General features: G+C 33.4%; 2 protein-coding genes across 3 annotated transcripts in view; one reads left to right on the forward strand and one right to left on the reverse strand.

Moving 5' to 3' along the window:
* Positions 1 to 10,162, reverse strand: part of LOC120343344 (protein dead ringer homolog) — a 57,021-nt gene extending 46,859 nt beyond the window's left edge. The window contains exon 1 of one of the 2 annotated variants that reach the window (XM_039412487.2): positions 9,949 to 10,162. In XM_039412487.2, coding sequence (XP_039268421.2) covers positions 9,949 to 9,972 — 24 coding nt within the window. In that variant the 5' untranslated portion in view covers positions 9,973 to 10,162. The remainder of the gene's footprint in view (positions 1 to 9,948) is intronic. The other variant, XM_039412506.2, reaches the window with a different exon arrangement.
* Positions 1 to 21,393, forward strand: part of LOC120345419 (calcium/calmodulin-dependent protein kinase kinase 1-like) — a 310,354-nt gene that overhangs the window by 194,521 nt on the left and 94,440 nt on the right. The gene's annotated exons all lie outside the window — the stretch shown is intronic.

The following is a 21,393-nucleotide window of genomic DNA, read 5'->3' on the forward strand; positions in this document are numbered from 1 at the left end:
AGTCGAAACCTCAAATGAATTTATTTGTGTATGGTACTGTTACATTCATTCTTTTGTCTAATTAAGTAATTTCATTTTTAAATGTAAAACTATATTTAGGGTCGTTCGAGGCCTTATTTCTATTAAAATCAGAAATCTAGAAAATAATCTCTTCTAAGAAAAATCATTGTAATTTTATCTCGTGTCTGTTTGTTACAAAATACTGAATTTCAACAAATAACTACTCCAGTGATTCATGCATTATTTACTCCACACAAAACGTGAAACTTTATCAAAACAAATTTATAAATTAAGATTTCGGATTTTTCAAAGCTTGAATAAATAGTTAATCAGAACATAACACGAACATAATCCTTCTTCATATACGTAAACTAAACATTTTCTTAATGGTTTATATTAATTTTAACACAAAAATTATCACGAATTCCACTCCATATGTTTACTGTAACCATTTGTCTGAAGTTTTATATCTATCCTAACTCAGAACATATTATAAACTTTCAAATAGATCACGAATTCTAATTTATAGACCTGCTCCAACAACCTCCTCACTGTTTTATATTAGTCCTAAACCATATCATAACATGAATCTCACTTCATATTCTTACAGTTTTATTTTATATTCATTCTAACCCAGAGCTTTTATTTCCTCCCATAGCAGCCCCCTCCTCAATCTCTTTCCCTCCCTATAAACATGGAATTTAAATCTTAACTTATTTCAAGTCGATAAATTCCCCAAAATAGCAGCTTACGTTGTCACGTTTCTTTCAAATAATTCCGCCGGAATTTATAATCCCGGACGGCCGTGAATCGAGGCATTTTTTCCGGCATTTAAATTAAATTTAGTCAAGGTCACGGCCAATAAAAATGGCGACATTACTTTCACTTGTCTCTCGCTAATCGTGGTCTGCCATTTAATTGCGAATATGGTAAATTGTAATATTTTGAACATAGAATTGGTATAAGATCGTTTTGCTAAAAAATGTTGTTATTGAGCAAAAATACCTTTTCCTAGAACTATTGAAACAACGGCTTTTATATTTTCATAAGTTAAAGATGGGAGACTTTTCCTTGAGACAATTTGTTCAGAGCAAGAACACGCTAACTAAAAAGTGAAGGAGACCGATCTTAGAGAAGATTCAAGGGCGTCCACTGAAATGCCAACAGACACTGAATTTTATAGACTTATTATGTTTCCTTACGTTCTATGATCGTTTATCTATTCTCGTATTTCTACAAATGATATTACGAAAGACACAAACCTTGGGATCAGAATTGTAGAATATATCCCGAGATTTACCTTCATTTCCCATATCAGACTGACTATTTTCAATCTTAATATTTTTCAATTTTACCAAAATTGGCCCGACATATATATCAATTCCAATTGAAATAATTATATCTGTTATATACAAAGCTTTAAATATAGGTGAATCGAATCTAGAAACTTGTTTTTGTGAATGGTTGACGTCAGGGCATGTCTCTGTTTACGTCATAGACAAATTCTTTGTGCGTTCACACATAATTTAAAACATTTTTAGGTTTTAATTATTATGAAATAATGGATTCATTAATTGTTACAATTTAAGGTATTCTTTGATCATAATGGGGCAAAATATACAGGTGTCTAAATGTGAGATTATCTAAATGTGTAATTTTAAAAACGTTTCCTTGGCAACGATTTTCAGACAAAAACAATTTGATTTTCTGGGTCGAAATAGGCGAAAATACAAATTCAAATATAATTAATCAAAAACTTGAGCCTCACCGAGTTGATTTTAGCTCTATTTTATAATAGTTTGCTCAAAGTCTCTACCTTCCAACTTATGGAAGTAAGTTGCGAGTTTTTTGTCAAAATTGGAGTCCCTTACTATGTTATAATAAACTTTTTCATAATAAATCTCCGATTCTAGTTCAGGATTTCAAATCCGGCTCAATTTAAGACTCGTGTCACCACAACCATACAACTGCAAAACAAAACACTCATGAATCGGAAACATCAATTAAATACTTTCGGGATTTAGAATTTCAAAACCGATCGAGTGCGGCCATATATAACTATACCATAATGATACACGTTCATTTATGTACCATACTTGATCTATTGAAATCCACAATACATTTTAGAAAAGTACACAATATTCATACATGGCCGAATTTAAAATAAATGATAAAATATTTTTTATACGATATAAAGGAGCCTTTGAAAGCTTTAGTGGTTAAATGTAACTCGTAATTAAGATTTAATTTCAGGTTTTAATTTTCGATTCTTATTTTTTCAATTTAATGAAATTTTATAAATCAAAAGATTTAATTTTCGATTGTTGTTAAAGGAGAGATTTTTTGTGTCGAAAACAACAAAATGGACATTTTTTGTGAAGATTTACATTTTTAAAATAATATAAATTTTTAGTAAATTAGCCAATTAGTTAAACTGGATTTGTTTATTGCGAATACTTGAGCGTATTTGGTTTATAATATATGCTGATTTTAAGAAATTTTCACGATTTTTCTTTTTGTGTAAATGAAGTATGTCAGGCTTTGTAAATCGAATACAGATTGCTGCTGTACTGATAGACTATTTGTAACTAGTCTGCTTGTCTGTAAACCTATTCAGAGAAAACAAAAAAAAATGAAAATCTCATTTATTTTGATTCATATTAAATAACCCCATAGTGTTGGATTCAATAGTTTTTTTTATTCTTAATGCATTTTATTATTAGAGTTTTGAACGAATATTAGGACTAAACATGGCGCCTTAAAGACCATTTCACTGTTATAGCAACTAAATTTGTCCTTTGGTCTTCATAAAAAGTGCAAAATTTATTTTTCGTCAAAAAGCTCACATTGCAAAAAAAAGCAGTGAAGCCTGAACATGTAAGTTAAGTTCATTTGCACTCTTGTAAGATGAGGTTCCTCCTCCATTTGTTGTCCAACGAAAAACCTACTAAAATCTATAGTTTTACAAAAACAATGAAAAAAATGTTGATATCATATTCTATCTATAATCCAATGCACCATCACATAATATGTAATATCTCAAAGATTACAGCATTACGTGCTGTTGTAATCATGGGGTTTATATACACAGATATATAGATAAGACGGCATGCATAAACTTATCTTTGAATACGCGCTACGTGGTTTTATCGTGAGCGAAACTGAACCTCTGTTGTTTGTTTTGTGTTTGCAAACTTGCCTGTTGCTGCGAATGGCTTTAGTTGTGTATGACATCACTATTTAATGTTGAAAATATAAGAAGATATTGGTATAAACGGTATTTAAAATCAGAAAGAAGATGTTGTTTGGACTACAAAAAATACATGGGATGCCACTTTCATGTTTTTTTTTCTAGTTTTTGTTTGCATTAAATGTATTTTCATTTTGGCAAGAAATAAACTACTTATTGACAGAAAAGTCACCACTTGCTTGTAACTTTTCTGTATGTAACTTTCAGGTTAGAGACTTTACTTTCGAATCTGTATAACAAATAAATATCTTATAGCTAGATGATGTAGCTATTCAGTGGTGACATGTATTCTTTACCATCACTTATCAATATTCCGTTTGTCGAGAGATCGATACCTTGCTTTCAGCAAGTATGATGCATAAGGATTACCAGTAATTTTATGAGTACTGTTTCAATTTGTACTCAAGTTGCATTACATATATGTAATTTATAACTTGTCAAATTTTCCCTATTTTCTATCAGCACCCTTTCATTTTTTTTATTCTTGCTTCAAGTACAATTACATATAAAATCCATATACTCAGTTAAATGTTATTACTTTAAAACACAAATTTCGGCCTCTTTTTCACGGCTTGCAAATAAGTTATTCCTTTGGACACGTTCGCAAAACACAAGAGGCCTCTTCCACACACGGCGGGAAACTAAACAATGCTCATTTTGATCGTCATAATCGAACCATGACAGTGAATGGATCAAAGACAATCTAATTTATATCAAACAAAGATTACGAGGCTTGGGGCATTGTGACGTGGGTGTCCCGTCGTGTGGGTCCATAGTTAACCCCCAATTTTCAAACTAAAAAACGCTTTTTTCACTCTCCTTTCGCCAAAATAAAATTCCAAACCACAAATAAAGCAATTTTATTCAAACATAATAATTTTGAGCCGCCGTAAAGAATGTTTATACAATCGCTATTATTTCCTAACAAGGTAAATTATTTCGTAACAAGGGGTATTATTTTGTAACAAGAGCTAACGTTGTTTTGCCATTGAGGGTTTTTTGAACTGCGGTTATTTAATAACAATAACATATTTTAGTATTATTACACAACACCACAACAATTATATAAATTGTTTAATCACAATGTTTAATTGAAGGGCAATTGACTCGAAACAATAGAGTTCAGATGTTAAGGTTTATAATCAAATTTTTCGTATGAATTTGAAACAAAGAAAATTATGGTCATGTCAGCTACTATCAGCAAGCATATCTTTTGCAATAAACTATATATTGGATATGAGTGATAGCAACTCTTTCATCTGTATTCTTGCCGTCTTTGTTTTGTGTTTTTGGTTTGAGAAAACTCAGGTAACAAATATGTATTCCATATATCTTAGTGAGTTACTGGTGCTTGCAACTGGCTTTGCTACCAGTACTTTTTTTAGTCCAAGGGCCACGGACTTTGCTTTGAACAAAGATATAGATAATTGTCGATTACAGAACTTGTTTCGGCTTCCGCTCAATAAACAATACAATCACAAGGCCCACCAAGAAGCCGAGGTCAAGTTCTTTAACGAGTCAGTCTCACACCTTTAATGATTCAATGAAACATAAGAACTTCTTTAAGGACTTTCTGACTATACATTCCAAAGCTCTTGAAATTTGAAGTAGTCTTTAGTAGTGTTCACGTATGTTATTTTTGAGGCCGGTGTTCACTTAAATTGAACTAGAGTTTAGCAAAAGAATTTTTGATTTACGCCCCCCCCAAAAAAACTGATCTATTCCCTATGATTCTGTTTAGCAGGGGCATAAACGTGCTATGCCAAGGTAGTTAGTCCTAACACATGCACTTACGATTCTGAATATTTTAATGGCGCCTAATTAAGTACCTTTGATAAAAAGGTCTTTAAATCTTAGTTGATATTACATTATCAGACATAGACGCTGATATCAGTAATACATTAATAGATTCGTGGTGAACTGGAACCTTTTCAATGTCAAACAATGTGACGTGAAAGACAAGTAGGCCAGCTTGATTAAGATTCATTCTTATATGAATTATAATACATTAATTGATGTCCCACTTCAATATATCAACTTTATCATTTAGATTTGCAGTCGCAATTTCAAATTTATCTTTAAATGACATTTTAAACCTTTCTTTGATTGCCAAGGGTATATATTGATAAGAAAGACTGTAAATTCAATGTTATAGATATGTGATCGCAACTGTTATATTTTTTTTCGGTTTGACAGAATTACAAAAATAAAATTCCATGCGCATTTCATATAGTCTCTGAAATATTTTCGTATATTGTTTCGTAGAATTGGGAATTCTAACTGTTATAGAAGTGTATAGTCAAATTAATTAGATTCGAACTATAACAATTAAGTAATCGTAACAAAATTTTTAATTGTAAAATGCATTAGCTAATACTTAGATATATTCAAATAGCTCTTGAACTATATCCATATGACATGTATTATCCTCATTAGGCACAAATGGTAAGGAGCAAACCTTAGCGAAATTTCAAAATGTCTTTGCAGACAAATTTCATAAATGTAATGAATAATATAGTCTTTCTATGTATCTGAATGCTATCTACGCGACTCTAACGAGGCAAATATGTCCGATATTGTTGCATTTGGGATTCAAAGTCTTCTATAGCTACGCACATAGTTCAAGAGAGCTAAACCCACTCGAGAAATACTACGGTTGGTTATTCACTTGCATTAAAATCGTAGCCAGGAGACGTATATAGGATGACTTTGAACTAATTATAAAATAACATGCAGCTCTCATAAAGCAAATATGGCCAGTATTGCTGGATTTAATTCTATAAGTATTCTGGGTAGTTCCGCACATTTGGACAAGCCGAACCCACACTGGGTAATACCACGTTCATTTTTCGCTATATCAAAACCGTAGGTGAGCGACAGTTATTGTTTTACTTTGACCCAGCCTAATTTGAGTGATAATCTGCTCCATCAATCAAAAATACCGTAGGGAACGTTGTTTATTAGGGAACATTCACTCTTATTATAAATCAATCAATAATTTGGACCAAAAATGGAGAGAGTGAATTAATTCTGCATAAATTTACATACGGTAACACGCGTAAAAATACAGTGATCCCACGTAAAAGATATTTTTATATTTTCTAAGTTATCAAACCAAGATAAAGACCCTTCTGTTTTAGATACTTTATTAAAATAAATATACAATAATTAATAATTTTGTTAATTGCTTGGAGTTAATTTCTAAATCAATTAGTTTGTTTATAGAAATTACTCGTATACGTTGACCAAATTACTCCCTTTTTCTTTTTTTGAGATTTTGATTGTTTGTTTATTATATTAATCGTCTTCAAGCCCTAAGGTCTGCTCGAGATTAAGGTAATTACCAAATGTTTTTTCATGTCAGGTGGCGATTGTTGCGAAATAATAATCAATTGTAACGTAAACAATGGTTTCCTTTATTACATGAATAATTGAATTGATGCGTTTTGATTTGATTGGCGGAAAAAGTTGTCTTCTCAATATTTATTCGTATTGGTGTCAATTTCATGCATATTTCAACGATTTTCATCAATTTTTCAAGTGATTTATGATCTTATAGTGATTGTAAAAAATTTTCGTGATGCGAACGTTGTTATGAGCGATAGTGTTGAATATTTTATAGATATAAAATGTCATTGCAATAGTGCACTTTAACAGATTTCCACGATGGGCGTTTCCAATATGAATTTTTTGAAGCATTTTCACTCTTAAGAAGTCTAAAAACATGCGACACGCCTATCAACCGGGGAGTTATCATAATTATGAAAATGGTATCGACATGGACAAGCGACTATTCACAAAAAAATCACAAAAAAATTAATTCCAACTTTGCACCATTGTCTGTAGAAAAATCTCGACTCATTGCAATAGAACTCTCCAGCAAATATATGGAAAACGTTCCTAACAATGTTTTATGGAGTAGCAGGTTATAGACAAGTCACTACTCGCAAAAACGAGTTTATCAAAAATAGTGACAAAATTTCCCATAAAAAAAGGCTGTAAGGAAAGCTTGACTCCATCTTGTGCACAAATACAAGGGGTTAATTTTCTTCCTGCAACTCTTTTTGACATACTGATTGTAATCAAATCTTATATGTTAAATTTTATCTAATCTTTTTGGTGTTATACAAGTTTACCCAAGTCAAAACCAGAGTTACCAACCGAAAGTGGAAAGAGTACTAAAAAAAGCGTTGCACGTTTTCTCAAAGTAAGGTCCCGAGCTCTCAACTAAATGTAGAAAGAGTACTGATAGAAGAGTCGAAAGTTTACAAGGTTCGAACCCTAAACTAAAAATGGGAAAAAGTCCCAATGCATTTTCATTAAACATGTGTGTGTATCACATATACACACATATCTATGTGGTCTTCTTGAAAATAAAGAAGTATTTTTAACTCTATTGATTTAATTTCCATTCATTCTTGTTAATTAGCGGATAAAATTATTTATCCCGAAGCGAGGGAGGGGAATTATTATTTTCTCCCGTCTTAGTAGTTGATGGCACCACCTGTGTTAATTATTTAGAATAAACAAAGAACCGGTAGTTAATCAAGGTAACTGCCCGTCGAGTAAGCTGATTCACTTTATCAATAAAATAATTATTCCCGTCGCGAACGAAACGATTTTGTACAAAGGCGGACGCTACCGAAACAGTTGGATATTTATATTACGATGGTAATAAAGAGGATTTGTTCGATTGTGAATTGTTTCGTAATAATTAATGTCTGTGTGTCTTTTGTGACGTGTGTCGTTGACAATTAGACATGGTTATCTATTAAACCCCGCCTTGTTGGGCAATAAAGGAAAATTTGCATGATTGGTTACTCCCAAGGCAATTAAAATTTTCAGAATATTTCAGGAATCAAAAATCCTACATAAAATAAACCGAAAAATTGGAATTTTTTCATTTAACTTAACTAAACACAACTGAACTCTACTGAAAATCGAAAAAAAAGATTGATAGAAGATTTGAAAGCACCTCTGACTTAATAGGTTCTCATATGAGTCTACTAAAGGTAAAGTCGCAAGATCTGAAAATTCCAAAAGTACTTATAGAATAGCTGAAAGTAACAATTGGCTAGATAAGAGCTAGCTTGAAAAAGAAAAATATAATTTTATAAGATACAAACGAAAATTGAATTTTCACACGATATAAATTTTTTTTCAACGTTTATATACCAACATGCAAGCATTCGCCCGTAACCCTTCTACGAAATGGAATTTGATAATCAGTGATATTCCCATATGCCAAATCCATTGTAGTTATTCTGAATAAAATTCTATTAAAAGAATATTCGAATATGGGTTCTAAGTGTAAGGGTTGGCGTAAGACATATTAATATCATTGTGCGGTTCATAATGCAATGAGAAATCTTGTTATGACATCATATTTTAATTTTGTGACAATCGAATTTAAGCGTGAAGGTCGAATTACACGCAGAGGTCAAATAAACATTGATTTTCGCGCCAATTTTGAGCGATGCCAGTATTTTATTTTTATGACAGTTAATATTGGGTATCCGCAATAAGAAAGCATTGCAATAACCATAAATTAACCCTTTACCCACTTCAGGAGTAGTTTGTAAGGAAGTTTGCTGGGCTTATTTTATATTGAGGGCCATTTCGAATTATTGATATATAATAATGCGCTTTAAACAAGGCATGGATATGCTGGACATATGCTCACACCGCACCCCAGACAAGAATATAGTAAAGTGCGAACTGATATGTATGCCACGGCACTATGCCCACATTTTACTTTAAACTATGATATAGGCTTGCAGATACTGATATTTGGGAGCTACTATTCTGTACGGGCTGGGCTTTCTCCGATTGATTGGACACCAACGCAAATATATTTAGGCTCTTTCTAAGCATTAGGCAACAAAAAAGCATATTGCAATGTGTGTGAATATAGACAAGGTGTATATATAAATTCAATTGTGTATTACGTGAAGTGAATACCAAGTCTTGCAATCTCTTTCGAGTACTTCTTGAACTAGGACGAATAAATGAGCGTAACCCCGATATGTAATGGTTTGGATGATCATAAATTACCCACTACTGATAGTAATGCATGCACTAATCGTAAGAGGCAAACGATAAAGTAGTGCCAGTGTTTCGAATGTTTAAACAAACAAACTCCATATTATACATAAACATCAGTATATCCTCTATTGCCCAGTACTAAGTAAAGGGCTTTTAAGCAATGCAACACTCCCAGCCCTCTCTCATATTGCAAAATATTTACTTATACTTGCAATATTGAACCGATGTCTCAAACTGGTTAATTACAGAATTTAATATAAAACAACCGCTCGATAGATCAAATCGTCGAGGGTTGAATAAAATTGCCAATATAACGGATGAGAACTTTAATAAGAAATTTTGATATGCTTATATTATCTGTTGTCTTGTATGGCAAGGAGATAAAAAGCAATTCAATTCACGAAAATTCAAGCTTGGGAAGTATATACATGAGTAGTTTAATTTTATATTAGCTTTGGGAATCAGAATCTATCGATTGAAATTTATTGCGATCTGATCCGTCGTTTTCCCGCCGATGGCAAGTGATTTGATTGTTCACTCATTATTACGTTACATGAAAACATTATGACGTCACATTTGATTATATATTACCACAATTTACTTGCAAAGTGTTATGATGTCATGATATAATTTACAAAATATGCTTATCTCACCTGAGCTAAATTTCCCAGCATCATCTTTCAATTGTTTGCGAAGAATGTCTTATTTTGTGACGTAATACAATGAATGACGTCACGAGATAATGGTCAAAATTTTTATCTTTTTTTCGAGTTTTTCTTCTTTTCTTGAAGTTCCTTTTTGCAGGATTTCAGAAATCGAAAATGATCACTCGAAAATTAATAATCTAGTCTAGTATCTGGATAATGAAAAATATCAGTTAGTCTTATGTTCCCAGGAATTTGAAGTAAGCTTTGCATAGACTAAAGCTACAACAAGCCAAATACACTCCAAATTTTTCTAATATGTTGGGTATGTTTGGACTTTAAATATTCCGGCTAGCCCTTTTCTTCGTAACTGTATATATACATAAATATATGTATGAATAAACACCATATTACAGTATTATGTTTAAAATAATGATTTGATTTTTGCGGGACTAACTTCTTCTTTCTTTCTTGCCAGTGGATCCGTATTCACTTTTGTACAATAAACTAATATATCCCTGAAATTATACTATATTTGCAATATCATCTTGGAATAAAATCTTTGATTTAAGTAGCTCATATACGCAACAGTATCAAAGTTTGTCTATTGATATTAAAACGAATTCTAACGAATTTCTTTTCGCGTTATCTGAATATTTTATCTCCGTTGCATATACGCTACAAGCTGATAACATTCTCAAAATACGAACCAGAGAAAAAGCTAGCTGTGTTTCCAATCAGTTTACGATGTAAATATTTTTGAGGCGTATTTATGAGTACGTATGAACCCGCAGCGATAACACATATGGTCCAACATTAGGACACCATACTAGCGAAAAATTACGACTAGTTTTGACAAAGCAATACTTTTTCAACAACGAAAACTTATATTACCTGCGACTTACCAGTTATAAATCTACTAACTCTAAATAAACACGGTAGCAACCACTCGTTAGTCGTCTCAAAACATATGTCGTTTATATATATATATTTCAGCTTTCTTATTTCTAGTCATTGCTCTAAGGTCGTCTGTGCAGATAATTGAACTTAATCAAAAGTTAATATCGTTTGCGAAGTAATCACTCTACAGAGAACAACCGTCTTCGTATTTGACATCTCTCAACTAAAAAGTTTATTTAGGCATACGACATAGACATTGCAAACGGCGAACAACACCCAGCAATTATTGTTACGCCATAATCACTCGACAACTCCCGCTGTTATTCGCAAACAATAGACATATGGACGTCGTCCGCGGCGAAGATAATTCGATGAAAATATTAAAATGGCGGACTCCGCGGGCCTGTGGATAAGAAGCGTCTAGGCTGTGTATGTAAAAAATTCTGCATAGCATTTATTTAATTTAATGTATCTTTTATACTTTTAATATTGCTAGCGTGTCCTTACCTAACATTTTGTTTTACGGCATTTCATACTTAACTTCAATCAGCACACGACAAAAATATTTTGCCATTGCTTCCGGTTAAACTTGAACTCTGCTAAAATATCATATCTTTTACATGGCTTGCACATTCTGCACTTTAATAACTGTACACGGCTTATGAAGCTGCCATAAAAACACTCCCGCTGTTTATTTGGCAGCCCGACCTGTTCTCCACGGAGGAGTCCATTCAAATGGCAAGATATATCCATATTTCTAACTAATAGATAGACACGATATATCATCATACGTAATGAAGCGATGCGCCATTTTATCTGAAACATTTAACATTGCTAATTCGCTTAATGGCGAAAAACGTTGAATATCGTTTTCATAAAATATTGTAATTTTCCGCGGAAGCCATTTTTTTAATGGGGAGATCGGTACCTTGGTTTGAATGAACTTGAAAATTTCTTAGTCGAGGGCTCAGAACCTTGCTTTGAGCAAACTTGCAACTCTTCTATCAGTACTCCTTCTACTTTTAGTTGAGGGCTCAGGACCTTGCTTTGAACAGCTTTGTATAAATAAAAGGAACGTTTAATTTCCTTTCCTTACCCCACAATAAAATTTAAATCCTATCTCATTCTAATATACAATCTTCCCTCGATTACTAACACCTTCCTCACGGGATGAAACTCGAAATGAAGTAAACATGAAAAAATTTCCCGATTCTCGGTAAATTAATGACTCATCTACCCGAAATTTAGTAAGACGGTAAATAAATGTGTAAATCACGATTGTTTTTGGTCCTTTGAACCCAAATTGATGAAAAATTTACGCTTGACTGAAAAAATAATGACTCAAAAGAATGAAATATTTATCCCTCGTTTGACGTGACGATTTTGTCAGCTGTGGTCTGAAATTACTATCAATGTAATTTGTCTTAAAAAAGTTTACTCAAAGCAAGATCACGCGTACTCGATCAGAACTAAAAGGCTCATCTCTGGGTGAAGTTATCGCTGGCCCCTGAGATACTAAAACTACGTAACGCCCCAGTAAATACAGATTCATACGAGACTTGAAGTTTTTAGGGGCCGATAGGCGCATGTATACTCAAAAAAAAAAATACAAATTATAAACCGCTTGTCTTGTAAGAAGTATGAATTTGCATAAATAAAACGTTACAGAATTTGATTTGTGCGCAAGTGCGGAAGTGCGCAATAAGACTCAAAGTCTATCAATTTGTCTGCTCTATTTATTATTTTCTGTTTAAATGATAGCCCTCCACATAGTAGCCATACAAATGGAGATCGGAACCATATATCTATTTTTTGATCTGCTATCTATATGGCTGATTAGGGACCACCTAGAACCTAGATCGGGTCATCCTATTCAATCCTGATTTCAACCTGATGTCCCTCTACTGCGGCCCACGGTTGCGGATCATATATCCATCTCTTCACTAACAAATCGACAAAGCACTCTCACTTGACGACTTATCCACTTACACTACGCCGCTCAAAACAAGAGAAGCGTCCTCTCCGACGTTGCAAAGCGAATGGAACCACTTAATCCCCTCGCTCTCTGCTCTACAGTATCAAACCCTCGATAGCGATGATTGAGTGACTAATCAACCACAAGTGCCGAGAAAGCCATAAAAATTTTAAACTACCATTTGTGGTAATTATAAAGAGAAAAAATAATTTCCAAACTTAATGGTCCGTTACACATAGGCCGGAGAAAATTTGACCTATATTATCACAATTTTGAAAGGGCCATGCATGGTAAAGTATAGCAATTTAGTCTTCAGATTGTTATTAAATGACTTCAATAAACAACCGTAAATCTGACGAAATTATCAAAATTAAAATGAAGTCGGAGAATCGTAAAAGTGTTTGATCCCGGGCCGACTAATTAGTACACGTATCTACCAATAACTAATATATAAAAATGAAATCGCCCTGTATATTACTGAACACTTAGAACTGGTTAATCGTTAACATGGTCAACCGGTAATCGGAAAAGATCTGCTCTAATGTTTCAAATCTCTTCTAGTTGGCCACTGATTCCTCCACTAATCTATTTGTTAATTTGTAACGGTCAAGTCGTACTATCGACTTTCTTCTCTTCCAGAATAAATGATGATACTATTAATCTATTCTTTAAAATTCCTCTAATTTTTTCTGGGTGAAAAAGACATTTCACGATTCTGCTGAAGCGTTTACTACACATTTGTGTGATAAGATGTCCACATCCAAGGCTGCTTGGGAGATTTCGAGTAATCAAGTCGTGGTCGTCTTGTCGGCTTTTCTCTCCCCCGGGATAACTATAAAAATCTTATTTTTAAAGCTAAAGATGATCGTTTATGGCAATAAATAGAATAATATTCTAATTGTGATCTGAAATACAGACAACCATTCTCGACACTAACTAATTATACTTCTTTTATGCGTTTGTACTGGTAAATCCGTGTGAGTATAATGCAGGGATCCTGTAGCGAGATAAAAATGACTTTCCTATGCGATTGGATAGTCTGACTTCTGTCAGACTAAACGTTACAGAAATACATTTGTGTTAGTGTGTAGCATGATTCTTGAATCACCTATAATAGTTATCTTCACTTCTGCTACAGCATCCTTGCACACAATACGTTTATGCAACAGAAATACATTTGTGTTAGTTTGCAGCAAGACTCTTGAATCACTTATCGCGACTACGTCCATAAGGATTTGGAAACGCAAACGCATTTTTTTTCATCCGCGGAGACAAGGAATGGCGAGAATAAGCAATGACCGTTTTGACCATGTCTCTCTCTCTCGTTTATCGTCATTTTCAAATGATTAATAAACAAGCTAATTAAAACAACCACGTAAAAGCAGTGTTTCAATACTCCACGCCCACTCTTTTTTCTCTCTTTATTATAATTCCCACTTTTCTTGTCTATCTTTCTCTCTCTGATATTTATCAACTTGCCTTTTTCTGAAATGTATTAAATTCTCGCCTATCTCCGCCTTCGAAGCAATTTTATTATTCCAAGACCAAGACAAATCATTTCTCTTCGGCGTGAATTATGCAAATACCTACTAAAATACTTACATGGCCATATGTATGTACAATTAAAGTGCCTTTTTCTGTATGATTTTCAATTTCCTAAAACGATCCAAGTTTCGTTATTTACATGCCTATGCAGGCAAACTTCGTAACACAAGAATCAGAATATAAATGATTTTGTAATGTTTGCGTCTAACCATAGTTATGCATGTTTTACTGCTTTGAAATGTTTGTTTTAAAATATTTTTGTTACTATACTATTTTTGGTAACTGAGCTTCGACTAAAATTACCGCCTAGCTCTAAATAAAGCTCTAAGATAAACAAAATCAGAAATTAGCAGCAGGGCAATCAATTCCTTTCTCTCACTGTACAATTGTATGTGCTGCATCCAGTCCTTTTTACAGAGCCTTAAACACTTGGAAAAGACGCTTGATCAAATGAAACGATTTGAATCTTAGTAATATTTGATTTTCATACTTTTATATATTTTGAATAGCATTTGGAATTTCAGTGGTTTCATATATGTTTTCTCAGAGATGAATCTGCTTTACTTCTGACTGAATGCAACTCCATAATTCTATATAGGTTCAGTAGCTCCTTTCAGGTGTTGTTTGTGACTTTGTCCACAAATTAGTCTTCTTTAGGTGGCTACATGTGATATGTTTCAATTTCGATCGGCCTACAGAATGACCACTGGCAAAATAATATTAGATTCATTTTTTTAGCGAAAGATTGTGGTCGTCAACACGTCAACACATCTTCATACTTCCACGAAAATGAAGAAAATTCATTTAACTTGAACTGCTGTTTGTGTATGATCGTACCCAAAAGTTTCAGTGATCTAGGACGCTTTGTCAAAAATTAGTTTCTTTATTTTTTTCTATGAATGTGATATAAATAAGCTTGGTTCTGTTTTTGTGCTATCCTGTATATGCAAATTATGTTTTTCTATATGTACTCACCCGATTAGTTGTATATAAACGTGGATTGGCTACATATGCATATAATGTTACCAGCTTCGCTATGGACTAATGTGAGTCATTTCTATACATACATGTTTCCATTGGTTGTATATGCATGAGAGTTGTATACATATGCATACCCCATTGGTTGTAGATGTATATCGCTATACCATTTACGCCATTAATAAACTAATCGTAAAATCGTTTATTTAGCGGAAGGATTGCGGTTGCAAACCAGACACCTTTAGTACTTATAGCGACCGCATTGGTGCCTTACTGCCTCGTGTCGCCCCAAGCGATTTCGCTCGCTTTTCGAGGTAAATACTTCGGAACGAATATTTTGCAATGTGTGATTGTAAAACGAGTTTGAAATATCTTGAGTTAAGTTTTTTGAAACGTGTTGATACTTGAGCCCAGAACAAGGTACAAGAAATGCATTACTATTTTTTATACTACTACCCACTGAGTGAAGAGAGTTCAAATTTTTTTTACATTCCTCGAAAACTGTTTCACATCTTCGCAGTAAACACTCTGGATAATGTAGTGAGCACATGAATTTACTAGGACCCCATCATAATAGCTTTTATCGTTAAATATTTTTGATTGCTACATGGCAACTTGAGCTGAATAATGCAGTTTGACAAAATTGTCCAAAAGCAAAATTCGTAGTCGTATAACTGTTTACTGAGGTTATCAAATTATTGAGATACGTCATAATACGAAAAACAAACGTAATAAATGAAGTATATTAAGAACACGGATAATTTATACGACCTGCGCCCCCGGGCTATTAATTGCATAACTTCACGTCCAAAATAAACTGCAATAAAAATGCTTCATAGCCTGACCATTTCAAATAGCGATATATTTAAAAATCAAAAATTTATAACCTATTACTAAACTGAATTACTGGTAATGATAATTCAACAACTTTACTACATTACAACTTTAACAGAATTTCTCTAAAAACACTCAGATAAATTTTTACAATCCAAGATAGTGGTGTATTGAAAAAAACGAAAAATTATGGCACTAACTACTCCAAATTGCTGGTGATGGAATTCCACAACTTCGCTACATAAAAACTAAAACAAAATTTTTTTAAAACAACTCAGATAAAATGCTCCAAAACCCGGCAATTTCAGGTAAATGATAATTAGAGCAATTAATTGATCATATGGCGTCTTTCGATTCCTATTTACGACGCCCTTTTTGGGCAGAAATGAAGAAAATTAACAGATTTTTGACAAAAATTAACAATAGGTTTTTATGTTCACAAACCGGCGATTGTGCTCTAATAAAACCGCACGAAAAATTATGATAAATTATGCCAATTAAGTACTATGGAAATCCCGATGCTTTAAACATATATGTAGCATTAACAAACACGTGTAATACTAACTAGTATTCTTAAAACTTTTTTCATCACGACCCACTTGGAACTTCCAAATTATTCAGAGACCCTCTAAAGCTAAAATTTAAATATACAGAAAATATATAAAAAAAACAAATTGACAATGCTTTCAATGAGACTGATGTGCTTGCATATTCTCGCACAAAAGATTGAATTTTAGCTTTATTTCAATAACGGTGGGTTTCAGCACCGGTTCTAAATCTTTCAAATTTGATCGATATTTTGTTTCAACATAAGTTTACAGTCGAAATCTTTTTTACCGCGGCCCCCATTGAGTTTTTTCCCGACTCGCTTTGGGGCCTATTACATACAACACTAAGTAGGCAAACATCGCTTGTGCGCTTACAGCCTTACTTTAGGTTCGGTCTACTCAGTGTTGCTTATGCACAAACTCGGGGTAACAAACTAAAAATCCACTCAGAAAATCCGTCCTCGGAAAGGTCCTATTATTTCATTCATTGAATAATCAACTGATACAAAATTCATTTTATCAAAATTTAAAACACGCTGACATTCCAGATAACTGATTGATATATTTGCGAGAAAACCTTTCACTCAACCCATTCATAGTGGACATCGCGCCCCTCAAATAGATAAATTTCACATATATACTGACACATAACAAAAAAACTCACCTATGTTAAATTTCACATGTAGATATAAGACCCTATAGCAGAACAGTCTGTGTAATAATCTTTTTTCAATAACACATATTTTAAAACTCTCACAAAATTTCACATATGTACTGACACATGATAACAATCTGATATCAAAAAATACAACACATAGGTAAACCTTACTGACTCAATTATGACAATTTCACATATATGTCAACACATAGACCTAAATTTTTTAATGAAGCTTGAAGTTACACATCACACAAAATGAGTGTTCACATATTTATAATCTTACTAAAATACATTAAAATAAATGAAATAGATACAACACTTACGTAAATATTACTAACTCCATTATGATAACTAAATATTACTGACTCAATTATGATAATTTCACATATATTCAAACACATAGACTATTAGAGCTACGCTTCAAGTTACACATCTTACAAACTGAGTGTTCACATATTAAAAAACTTACTAAATACATTAAAATAAATGAAATAGATACAACACATAGATAAAGTTGACTAATTTAATTATGATATTTTAACATATATTTAAACACATAGACTATTGGAGCTATGCTTCAAATTACCTATCATCAAAAATGAGGGTTCACATAATAAAAAATTTACTAAAATACAAAAATTTTGTTTATTGTTTAGAAATCGTGTTCGACTTTGTTTTTAAGTTTGAAAAACTGTTTTCTCGGTATCAGTATTATCTTTTAATTAAATATCAGCTCAGAGATTAATTTATTATCTATCATGAAATCTTATTTTGGGTTGGATATAATATTTTATGACGTCACATTACGTCATTTGGTGAATATATACGTTTTTGTTTAATATTATTCATAAACGTTCTTTAATCCCAAAAAACAGCGTATGTGTTCCTGAAAAGCCATATCAGTCACCAGAGTCATAGCCTGGAATTTTTTATGTCTGACATTTCTAATTGCCAAGTTAGATATCAGCTGAGAGTGGTTAACAAACTTTTTTTTAAGACGCGCCCCCTTTTTAAAATTTGTCAATTCTCGCGCTCCATTCAAAAATAGCTAGCTAACAATAAACTACGAATAACAACAGATAATAAGGAGGAAGTATGTTTTATTCAAAAAACTCGTCGAAAATACGGATGGAATCGCAATCTCTAAACCAGTGGTTCTCAACCCTTTATGACTCGTGGCCCCCTTTTGGAGGCTTTTAGCACTCATGGCCCCCACTTTAATATTCCAGAGGTATTAATAGGGTTATTTTCATTGATAGATTCCAAATCCCATTATGTTAAAACAATTTGCACAAAAGAGAGCGAAAACACCCTGCGAATAACCTTTTGAGCAGCAAACTAGGAAAAACTGTGAGATTTCTTTTAAAGTGAAAAGTAAATTCAGATTACAGCCCATCCTTGTGGCTCCCCTCCAACTCCTCTGTGGCCCCCTTAGGGGGCCGAGGGCCCCCGGTTGAGAACCGCTGCTCTAAACAACAAAGAAATGTAGATATCCGTAAGGCGGGCAAGATCAAATCTGATAAATAATTTTATTTGTAACTGGCTTCATGTTCCCTCTAAATGTCTACGGGGAGACTAAAAAGCGTTGCCAGGAACGAAAAACAACGCTCACCACTCTTGACTACGCCCATGTCAGTGTTTACTTGTAACTGGCTTTGTTCAGAGCGAGTGACTGACTGACTGACAGACAATAATAGTTATCCCCCCCCCCCCCCCACCTGATAATTTTGGGCTGGCTACGCGCTTATGTACACATGGTTGCATATTTTGTTAGCGTGTTGTTGTTGTTGTTGTTGTTGTTGTTGTTGTTGTTGTTGTTGCAGAAAATTGCAAAAGTAAAAGTCATGAAGAGGATTAACAGGGAGTATTATTCTGTGTTTGACCTATGCCCAGCATCAATAAATAGGTAAAAATTGAATATTATTTCAAATTATTCAATCACAATACGAACATATGTTTATTAGTGATCAATCTAGTAACAGGTGTTTTGAATTAGTTTGTTTATTTATCTTACAAATCTGTAAGGCAAAAAAATCAGTAAATTTCAATTGCCTCGACGTGTAGTTATATTTATAGTGTTTATATTAGTGGCCGTACATAATTTTACCTAAAAGAACACGATTTATATACAATTCATGCTTGGCCACACGAAACGCACATTTTGAATAAAATTCACACGCAAATTCAAATACAGTTTTCTATATTATTGATATCGTGTCAAATTTGTCAATTATGCAAATGAACGTTGATAAATAATTATTACAGAAATCGAAAAAATAATTCTCACTCGCGATAGCGCTATTTTAAGATTCAATTTGCATTAATAAGATTTTTACAGGCATCAAAAAAGGCTACTCCCGTAGTATGTGAACCAAGATGGCGGACACCGGAGCGTAGTATGTGTACCGGGTTAGGGTTAGGCCATAATTCCAGGTGAAAATACTACGGGAGTCACTTGGCTAGACCCCGAACTCGTAATAGAACTAAAATAAGGAAAATTGGAATAAAATTATGCCTTAAACCTAATCTGGTACACATACTACGTTCCGGTGTCCGCCATCTTGGTCCACATACTTCGGGAGTAGCCAAAAAAACAATCAAAGAACAAATGTCCCATAAAAGTATTTCAAGATGTCATATAACAGTGCTCCTATTGGATAGAGAAGTGAAACAGAAGCCCATTTCTTAGATATATGGACACGAAGATGAATGACTAATATGGGCGCCGTAATGTTACCATTATTCCGGTCAAATGTAAAAGAATTGTACCGAATGTCATATGAAGTTGTACCGAATGAATTATGAATTCCAGCAAAGTTTTGGTGAAATATCGCGTAGGATTCAAATAAAACACAATAACAACCCCAGTAACAACAACTAATTCTCAGTACTTAGGGATGTAAAAGGCCGCTAAGGGGCATTTTTTTAATTCCCTGACTTTTCGAACCAGGTAATTTATTCGAAATTTTGCGTTTTTTCAATTCACGGTTAACACTTTTAATTACGTATTACTCGGCGCACGACCATACCGGTACCGATGTGAATTGCTTCGCGATAGGACTTGATTTCTAATTTTGATTCGAAGCTTTTGGATAATCATTTTGAGTTGCTACCGTTACCGGCGCTACCGATGTTTTCAGCAAACCCGGACCGCACCGGTACCGATGAACGACTTCATGAACCGATGAACGACCGATGAACGTCCATATATTTAAGCATTGTTCTATTCTGTTGTTTTTTGAGTGGGCGCGCGACTTTGCTTTGATCAAATTTAAAAAAATATTATTTTAAAGTATTCTACAAGGAAGTACCAACTTGAAGTTCCCGCTTTTGATTTAATATAAATTAAGTAGGATTAAGTTATAAATCAACAAGGGGGCGTGAGAGAGTTTTTTAATGCGATTAGTTAATTTATATTAAAGGGATTAACTTAAATAAACCAAGAAATACTTCGAATAAGCAAAACTAGACATAAAACGATTAAATACGTGTACCAGCGGAAAGCGAAGCTTTATGGCGATAATTCTATTAAAAGTCATTGTGATGTAAGAATACCGGTGGGTTTATGATGTCACAATAATTGTTGTTTATGTTATCGAAAACGCACGAAAATTTGGACACGTGTTTAGTTATCCTGATAATAGAGAGTAATTAATCCATCTAATTGATCGTGTATTGTCACGTCATAAATCGATATTATCACATCATAATGTGGGCGTTTCAGGATGAACTTGCCTATTATTACAAATCAAAGAAGTTTAACAATGAGTATGTGTTCCCCTTCGTTTGCTTTTATTCGAAAATAAAATTAAGTTTTCGTCTGCTTAGAGAAATATTACGCACTGGTGTGTTGTAGGATTGAGAATACTACGGAATGAAATAAAAACATAAATGCGGATCAGTGTTGCGGCTAAAGCGTAGCTTATCATGGATGGACAAACGGAAACAATGGTAGTTGTAATACGGGTCAATAAGAAATACAATTTTCACCTGTACCCCCTTCTCACTCATATTCT

The sequence above is a fragment of the Styela clava genome, chromosome 1, assembly GCF_964204865.1.
Source record: "Styela clava chromosome 1, kaStyClav1.hap1.2, whole genome shotgun sequence".
Taxonomy (NCBI): domain Eukaryota; kingdom Metazoa; phylum Chordata; class Ascidiacea; order Stolidobranchia; family Styelidae; genus Styela; species Styela clava.